Here is a 9,885-nt window from a genome sequence, read left to right on the forward strand (position 1 = left end):
TATAATTATCTCTCTCTCCAAATACGCTAAATCATTTTATTGAATTGTCTTTTCTTCCACAACTCTGCAATTAATAACAACACAAGTAATAAAATTGTTAATGAAAATGGTGGTAAGGGGTTTAGTGGAATGTCACTCTCACCCAGGGTTGGCAAATTTCTCAACCCCAAATGAGGGACACTTTGTTGCAGGTGCATGCGCAGATCAGCAGAAAGTGATGTGGCAGGGTATAATTCATAGCAACATGCTTACAGTACTCCATTATTGGCCAACAAATCTGATTGGAAAACAGGACTGGAGCTGCTCAGACGGGACAAATCTAAACCAGTCATGTTTTGGGATGCTGGCAACGCCACACTTACCCCTCTACACTAGTAGTGGAATTTATTGCTGTGCCACCTACAATCTTGCCAAGGGCTCCACATTTGTTAGGGCCAGCCCTGGTTCTGTTGCTGCTGAAAAATATTGTTGACCATTTTTATTTATCTGTCATAATTGTGTGTATTAAACCCACGTGATCTGCATGTTATGTGCACTGCTTGGGTGCATGACTGCAGATTTGTGAGGAATTTGTGTTCAGAAGTGACGCGAGGGTCGGGCGCCTACGCCACCATTCTGCTGCTGTTGTGGCGGCGCGGACAGGCCGGACGATTCGATCCCGTTCGCGGTGTCGCGCAGCTCACGTGCTCAGTCTCGCCCGTAGAGCCGGGAGCGCGCAGGCTGAGGTCACTGCGTGAGCGCGGAAACACACACACACGCACGCACACACACACACACACACACACACACACACACACACACGCTCCGCGCAGCCTCCATTTTGAGTGCGATGTAATAGTGGCGGAGCCCCGTTCCATCCAGCGCTAACCGTATCTGTCAGCCCGAGGCACGGACGCGGCGACATGGACGACCTGTTCAGTCCGCGCAGGTTTGTTTACTTCGCGATTTAACGCGCCGCGCGATTCCACGCACTTAACGAAGACTTTGGCATTTTTTATGCGCAAATGTTTGCGCTCGTGAACTTGACAGCTTGTCGCGAGAAGCTGCACAAAATGACACAAGGCCACACGAGGCGCAGGCGGCCAGTCGCGCTCATATTCCGCCTCAGTTTCAGTCGCTCGGCTCGTTTGCGGGGCGGCGGGTGGGCGCTCGAGTCGCGGCCCGATTTTCTCTCGGTTTAGGGGCTTCGGTGCTGCTCCGCTCCTCCAACACTCCATTTTGAAGGCTGGGGATTGCGTGAGCTCCGACGTCGCACTAAGACGTTCCGAGTGGACGGTGTCCTCCGGGATGGAACTTTCTGCCGCGTCTTTTCTGTTTATCGGCACGGGGCCACAATATTGATTTGTTTGAAGAAGAAGAAGCATTTATGTAACGCACAGAGGGAACGAATTCTGAAGCACGGTGATTGGTCGCATCAGATGAATGGGCGGGACTTGGACTCGCCATGCTCATTACCTAAACATACAAAAACATTTTGTGGACATTTATTAGGAACATAGAAATTCATTTTGAATGAATTTACACATTTGGATATTATTACAGTTTGACCAGTGCCATACCAACAATATTTTGTTATAAATTGATATATAATGAATATTGTACAGATGTAACATTGCATTTTAAACCAGAGCCTGGTTTTATTTAAACACTTTACATTGGCAATAGGTAAAAAGTGCAACATGACCATGCCCTGGCATCAGATGTAAATAGACTGAATAAGCACAGATATGCTGTTGATTTAATTTTCCTGTTATTTTTGCTGATTATCCTGTTTTAAGTTAAGAGAGACAAATTTGATTATATGCACAAAAATGGCCATCATCATTATGTGTTTTTAGGCAGCTCAACAGTACCCAAGGGGAGATCAGAGTTGGACCAAGTCATCAGGTATATTTTTAACAACTGAAAAAGTTGACTTTTCATCAATATTTAAGATGGGTGACAGGTGTGTGTCACTGCAAATTGAACTGCATGTTCAAATTCTCATCTTATGGTTTATAGTGAACAGGTCTTGTTATGTAACTTAACCTGCCTCATGGGATGCTGATACGGTCTGCGGTTTGTGCCCAGGCTAAGCTTCCTGAGCTCCAGCCACCGCCTGGCCCAGGTCTGGAGACGGTAACTGAGAATGAGCAGCTCGTCTGGACACCGGGGGTCAACGACTGTGACCTGCTCATGTACCTGAGGGCAGCCAGGTGAGGCAACTTTAATCGCGACGGGACGTTTTGAGCTCTGACCTCTAATGGCAGTATTGTTTCATATCCTGTGTTCACAAACAGGAGCATGGCTGCATTTGCTGGGATGTGTGATGGCGGTTCCACTGAGGATGGCTGTTTGGCTGCTTCACGAGATGATACCACTCTAAATGCACTGAACATGGTAGGTCTGGTCTATGCCAAATGCCATAAATGTACATTTAAGGCATTTGGCAGACGCCCTTATCCAGAGCAACTTACAATGTGCTTTCAAGTTACCATCGATTAACTTTTATAAACTTTTATTCTTACAGAAAGTCTGTAGTGTCTGTTTACATGGTTATTTAATAAGAATAGTATGTAGGCTTCTTCACACCACTGTGTGAAGGTTTCAGGCTGACTTACAGGAACATTTTCTAAAATTTGTCTTCAGCTTCATGAGAGTCACTATGATGCCGCAAAAGCTCTCCAGTGTTTGGTGAAGAAGCCTGTGCCCAAACTCATTGAGAAATGTTGGTCAGAAGATGAAGTGGTAAGAACATTTCCAAACACTGTTTTTAATTAACTTTCTGGATTGCTCTGTCAGGTGGACATATTCTTCTCTTTGTCATTTCCTTAACAGAAGCGCTTTATCAAAGGCCTCCGGCAATATGGCAAAAACTTTTTCAGGATTCGGAAGGAGCTGCTGCCTAATAAGAAAACAGTAAGCATGTGGTAGACTGTAGATTCTTAAATATTCTTTATAGGAACTTGTGTGTCTGACATTGATTCAACAAAATTGTTCAGTAGTTTAAAGGCAGTTGAATCCCATTTGCAGGGTGAGCTGATAACTTTTTACTACTATTGGAAGAAGACTCCTGAGGCTGCTGGCTCACGACCTTACCGCCAGCACCGCAGGCAGCCAACATCTCGAAGGGTGAAGACTCGCAACTCCACCACCGCTGCCAACATCCCATCCCGCACCCCATCCTGTGAGCCCAGCTGCATGTCTTATTTTAATGATTCAAAATTCACTGCACCAGTCAGTGTATTCAGAATATTCCCAGGTGAAGAAATGCTTGGAAACTGGATATATCTTTTTTTCTTTATTTGTTGTTTTCAGTGGAGCTCAGTTCCGCCAGTGAGGATGATTTAGACAGTGAAGACAGTGAACAGAGCCTGAAGGGTTTCTTCTGTCGACACTGTCACTCTACTAGTAAGTCCTTTAATACTCAAAGCTGCTGTGTGTTTAAATGAAGTGTAGCTATCATCCTTATTTTTTTAAGTGCAGTACAATATCTTCAGAATACTCACTTGCTGTGTTTTTTTATTATTAGCAGTGGATAGCAGTCAGTAATAAATAATATTCATATTAGTAATAATGTGTGTAAAGGTGGTACTTTTTGAGATTAATGAAATACCATAATCATTGGTAATTATGTTTCTTCATGATTAATTAGCATATATTTCAATTTACATCTGAAGCTCTGAGGCTGATGAAATATATATTCCTAAAGCCAAAAATTCGCGTTTTAGAAATTTGAAGAGAAATAGTTATTTCAAGTAGTGCTTATGTTATTTCACGTTATGTTCTGTGTTCATCAGCCTCTAAGGACTGGCAACATGGAGGTAGAGACAACATCATGCTGTGCTCGACCTGCTACACCCACTTCAGCAAGCACCGGCGGCTGCCTCCATTACCAAAACCCACTGATCCCCCCTTCATGTTCAAACCTGTTAAAGAAGACGAGGGTGGTGCCGGGGGTAGGCATGCAATGAAAACACGTCGCAGCCGAGCGCCGGTAAGCAGCTCTGGCCTTCCTTGGTGCAGCTCCACAGCAATGATTCATCAGTAGAGAAATATCTTGCTTCACGTCTCATCTAGTTATTGTTGGAACAATCATTTGCAAAACAGAACCATTAACACCCTGCAGGGATTTAAGAGAAACTTGAATTATACATAAGAATGCATGCACTCTATTCTTCTGTCAATGTACAGATGTCCTCTTTGAGAAGTGGTCGCAAGAGGCTGACAGGCAGTCCTGATGGAAGGGTCTCACCAAGTGAGGAGGTTCGATCTCGTGGGCACACTCCCAGCAGAGAAAGCTCATCAGCAATGACCACTAGAGCCTCTATTGCTGAGAATAAGTCCACTGTTCCTCCAAAACCCAATAAGGTGTGTTTTTGTAATAAGTATATACTGGCAGCAAATTTAATCAGTTGCTGCTTTACTGAGCATGAAACTGATCCCCATTCCTACTACAAGTGTGGTGAATGGAGGTGTCCCAGGTCCAAGAGAATGCAGACGGGGGTGCAGGTTAACTGGCCATGCATTATTACATCAATTGTCTTGTTCAGGGTGGTGTATTGCCAGCAGGTGTATTACTTACACTAGTGTGACCAAATATTACACTAAATAATACTGTAAAAGTATTTTTTATTTGAATCTGCTTATGCTGCTTCAGTTTTGAACCTGATTCATAGTATTCGATTCAGATGATAATGGATGCTATCTCCATAATACAGAAGAGTAAAGTGGAGGTACCACTAAACAAAGGAGCAAAGCGGCAGAGAGAGGACAGCATTCATGATGTTGATGACGCTGAGAGAAAATCCTCAAAAAGGCCAAAAACTCAGGTACTTGGAACAGTCAAGTATTGCCTTTACACTTATTATTGCACTTTTATTCACACTCTTTTCGTTTACATTCATGGAACTGGTTTACAATGGGAGTGAGTGAGTTAGTTAGTTACAAAGACAATGTCTCTGGAGCAAATCAGGGTTAATTATCTAATTAACAAAGTGTTAGTAAGTGAGGTTAAACCTATAACTTTGTGATCCTCTTGTTCATGAATAGTTGTGATACCCACTTCAGATTTAACCCGTTTAAATGTCAACAGTCACCTGCTCACCAGCAGCCTGTGTCCAGAGGCACATAGGGTTAAGGACTAGTTTGCATTTTCATGACATCATGCAGTAGTTGTCACTAGATTGTGAGTTGGGCTGTGCACTTTGCTAATATCCGTCTGTGCATGCATGTGTACAATAGGAGCCAGAGTCGCCCTCAGAGGGTGAGAGTTCTGACAGCCGCAGCGCCAATGATGAAGGAAGCAGTGACACCAAAGACATCGACCAGGACAACCGCAGCTCCTCTCCCAGTATCCCCAGTCCACTGGAGGGACACGAGAGTGACTCCGACTCTCCCACTCCTGCCTCCGCCCAACAGCAACCACCTGCTCCAGCACCCTCCCGTACTGATGCCCCGCCCAGACTGCCCATGGTTGTGCCATCCCAGGCCCCGACCCAGCTGGGCCCTTCCTCCGGGGACCCAGTTTCAACTCGGTCCATTTCACCACCACCTAGTGGGCCTCAGCGAACTTCAGCGTCCAGTCCTGCCACCCAGCCAGCGATCCACGAGCAGCCCAGAGCCTCTCACACTGGACATGCACCCTCCTCCACTCTGCCGGGACCCCCTGTCCCGTTCACCCCCCCATTCAAGGCCCATCTCCCCCCAGACCCTCAACCCAACCTTTCTACTGCCGCCCACCCCCCTGTCAGACCCCCTCACCCTGCCAGACAAGTCCCAGGACCCTCCAGCTCCTCTTCCTCCTCCACTGTTGCACAGATCAGGCCTCCGTCCACCACGCCCATCTCCCACAAACCCTCAGTGCACCTTCCAGTGGCTCAGCCCCCATTCCTGCAAATGTCTCCAAACCTGCCCCCACCACCTGCACTCAAGCCTCTGGTTTCGCTCCCCACTCCACATCCACTTGGAGCCCCACCTCCGCCCCTGCAGATCATGCCCCAGACGCAGGTGGGGTCCACACACCCGCCAGTGCTAATGCAACCGCAGAGTCAACCTGCCAAACCCGGCCCTGCCCCGTCTCAGCCTGGACTCCCTCCCATGCCTTCTCACAATCCATCTTTCCACCCTCACCGCCCCCCTCACCCAGATCTGTCTTCTCCATCTTTTTCTCTTCCCACTGTTTCACCATCTTCCTCCCTCTCCTCCCTGCACTCTACTGTTCCATCCTCATCCACACCCTCCTCTGCTACTACTGGTTCTGCAGCATCCCTGCACATGCCCATCAAAGAGGAGCCAGCGGATTACTCCTGTGAGGAATGTGACAGCCCTCCCCCTGTACGGCGAAGCCCCTCCCCTGAGCCAACAGTCGTAAACTCACCCAGTCACAGCAGCCAGTCAGGACGGTATGAGTAACACAACATCATTGAAATGGAAGTAAGGGAAACTTCACACAACAGCTCAGCTAAAAGACTGATCAGACCTGGTTCATGTTAGGGGTCCATCAGAACATCAGTTGTTATTAGTAGAGTGATGGATGAGAAATCAGTGGTTGCTCCTAATAATTTAAGAAATTTGACAGATTTACTGCTCAGTCAGTTGCCTCTGTATACGGACTACTGGGCTGAGCAGTAAATCTGTCAAATTTCCTAAACGGAATGGCCTAGAATTTTTATTTACCAGTAAAAGGAGGAAACAAGGATTTTTTGGCAAGACTGGTCACTATGTTTTAACTAGTGTGAGTATTGGATTTAACATGTTTTATTCCTCATGCAGGTTCATAAAGCTGCTTGACCGGGGCTACAACTCCTGTGCCAGGACTGACTTGTATTTCTCTCCGCTGCCCTCCTCCAAACTGGCCAAGAAGCGGGAGGAGGCGCAGGAGCGCAGCAGGAAGGAGAGTGAACAGAGCACTCGGCAGAACAAGGAGCGCGAGCGTGACAGGAACTCTGACAAGTCCTTGGTAAATACGATTCATGCACATCAGACACACACATCTGGACACATTTGTGTCATGTGAGAAAATGTTTTTTCTCTCTTTCCTAGAGAGCATCAAGCTTGTCTCATGACAGTCGTATGATTGAGCCCTCGATTCCAGGCCATATGCGTCCCTCCTTTGAGCAGCCCCCACCCACCACTGTTGCCACAGTGCCCCCTTACATCGGCCCTGACACACCTGCCTTGCGCACGCTTAGCGACTATGCCCGGCCACACGTCATGTCGCCTAGCAACCGCAACCACCCCTTCTTCATGCAGCTCGGCCCCAGCGACCCCCTGCTGGCCTATCACATGCCAGGGCTATACGGAGCCGACCCTGCCCTGCGTGAGCGTGAGCTGCGGGACCTGCGGGAAAGAGATATTCGTGAGCGCATGAAGCCTGGCTTTGAGGTGAAGCCGCCAGAGCTGGACCCCTCTCTGCATGCCCCTTCTGGCAACCCCATGGAGCACTTTGCCAGGCATGGCCCACTGGCTCTGTCAAACATGGCTGCTGTAGCTGGTGCAGCGGTTGCAGCAGGGGTGGGACCTCACCCGTTTGCACAATTCCACCCTGCCATGGGGGCAGCGTTGGAGCGAGAACGACTCCCACGACCAGAGATGAGCTACGCTGAACGCCTGACTGCAGAGAGGCTTCATGCTGAAAGAATGGCATCAGTGGCTGCAGCCACGGACCCGGTTGCTCGCCTGCAAATGCTCAACGTCACCCCACACCACCACCAGCACTCCCACATCCATTCACACCTCCATCTGCACCAGCAGGACCCCCTCAACCCAGGTCAGGACCCCCTCAGCCCAAATCACCCTAAAACAAAGCAATTAAATATATCATTCATAGCCGGTAAGTCATTAGCCAGATAATTCCCAATGTAATATGAGCACCAGCATCCAGCAAAACTTTCATTTCCAGACATAGCTGCTGATTTTTTACTGAATCTGCCTTGCTTTGACTTTTCCTGATGTTAATTGGTACATTTACAATGCATACACAGCACAGGTCCAGTAAACCTCAGTTTACTCAGTTGTAGTCATGTAAACAATTACATCTGTTGCTTTATCAGGGTCGGGACCCCATCCACTGGTTGATCCTTTGCCTCCTCCACTGGCTCGCTTTCCCTACCCTCCAGGACCCATTGCCACTCCCTTGCTAAATGAGCTGCCCCATGAGCATGAGATGCTGCGCCATCCACTGTTTGGTAAGTACCTGTGATGCTTCTGAATTAGTTTTTTTCGTTTATTCATTGGAAATATTCAGCTGTTGTTGTTCTAAAGTCAGTAGTGAATGGAATCAGTTGTGTGCTTGACAGGCATGGCATACCCACGGGAATTGGCTGGCCCTCTCCCCCCGATGTCAGCTGCCCACCAGCTGCAAGCCATGCAGGCACAGTCGGCTGAGCTGCAGCGCCTTGCACTGGAGCAGCAGTGGCTGCATGGACACCACCATCTGCATGGCACCCCACTCCCGAGTCAAGAGGACTACTACAGGTGAGGCCAGTTTCCTGCCAAGACTGATCTTCCTGTTCAGTGATAAATGGGCCAGTCGCATACAAGAAGTCTGCTACTATTTTCTAACTGTTGCTAAATAATTTTTCTAGCCGACTGAAGAAGGAGGGGGACAAGCCATCGTGAACAGAACTGTGTATGGTGCAGTGTGGTGTGATGACAGGTCAGTGTAAGAGAGATTTGGATAACATTGTGTGAAACACTGTTTTCCTCTCGCACCCATAAAAGTGTAATGTGTAATATAGGTGTAAATAAGTGTAAAAGTCTGTATTTGCGTTTTGATTCCTTCTTATGTAGCACTTGCTTTCAAAAAACACGACTTTAATCTGTTTTATTGTACAGTAGACTCTAAACTTGACCCTTTCCATTACTGACTTTGATTTCCAATGCATGAGTATAACTAGGTAAGAAATGATTATGTGTAACTTTGTTACCATGTAAAAGCACAGTAGAGATATATTTAAACCCTGAAAGGTGCTGTCTGAAAACATGTTTATTACACTAAAGACATTTATAGGGACCTACTATACATTCTGAAAAAAACTTTTGAAATTGTAAATAATATATGTATTAAATAATATATAAAGTGAGTAAATTAAAAATAACAAATAAACAGACAATAAATCTGTACACAGTCATAGCATGTCACATATTTTGTCTTCCTTGATTTATCTGCTGTCTACTATCTCTGAAAGGAAAGCCCCCACTGTAGTTTGTTCAGTCTTCTTATGTTCTTTTCACATAACTTGCTTTTGGAGGTCGATAGGAACTCATTTAGTTTATCTTTGCCAGATAAATGCATTTAAATGAAATTTATTTATGTTGTCATATAATAAATTTGTTGATTGCATCATATAGTACTCAATAAAATACTTGCTGCTGAAATAATAATGTGAAGTGCTGCTTCATTTCCCTAACAGGATATTTCAGATTCTTAACGTCAGATGTACACTGCAGATATTCTGTCAATTGCCACTGATCATTTTAATGCATAAAATGGAGACCGACACTACCTACAAAATATAATTTATGGATACAAACACAAGCAATCATCTAATTGATTGATTTACCATTTAACTTGTGTTTCACTGTTTGATTCATTGAAACTATTCTCTGGTAAAAACTTCTCTTTGGCCAGTGCATTGATAATTTATGAATACAACATAATCAGGCACAGATTTACCACCTTCATATACCCTCAAATGTGTATCCTTCATCATATAAAGTGAAGAAAGTTAAGTGATTGTCATTGTGATACACAGCACACGGTGTACACAATGACATGTGTCCTCTGCTTTTGACCCATCACCCTTGGTGAGCAGTGGGCAGCCAAGACAGGCGCCCAGGGAGCAGTGTGTGGGGACAGTACTTTGCTCAGTGGCGCCTTGGCAGATCTGGATTCGAAACAGC

At 46.2% G+C, this 9,885-nt stretch overlaps 1 protein-coding gene across 1 annotated transcript; it reads left to right on the forward strand.

Annotated features, from left to right (window-relative positions):
- The first annotated feature begins 728 nt into the window (after positions 1-728).
- rereb (arginine-glutamic acid dipeptide (RE) repeats b) lies at positions 729-9,363 on the forward strand. The gene is made up of 17 exons (XM_028970441.1): positions 729-928; positions 1,839-1,887; positions 2,071-2,195; positions 2,280-2,379; positions 2,629-2,727; positions 2,818-2,898; positions 3,013-3,166; positions 3,298-3,390; positions 3,780-3,976; positions 4,174-4,350; positions 4,701-4,811; positions 5,224-6,383; positions 6,754-6,940; positions 7,024-7,750; positions 8,034-8,168; positions 8,280-8,457; positions 8,568-9,363. The coding sequence occupies exons 1-17, from the start codon at positions 903-905 to the stop codon at positions 8,599-8,601; spliced, it is 3,633 nt and encodes a 1,210-aa protein (XP_028826274.1). The 5' UTR covers positions 729-902; the 3' UTR covers positions 8,602-9,363.
- The last annotated feature ends 522 nt before the right edge of the window (positions 9,364-9,885 follow it).

This window comes from Denticeps clupeoides, chromosome 2 (genome assembly GCF_900700375.1).
Source record: "Denticeps clupeoides chromosome 2, fDenClu1.1, whole genome shotgun sequence".
NCBI classification, from domain to species: domain Eukaryota; kingdom Metazoa; phylum Chordata; class Actinopteri; order Clupeiformes; family Denticipitidae; genus Denticeps; species Denticeps clupeoides.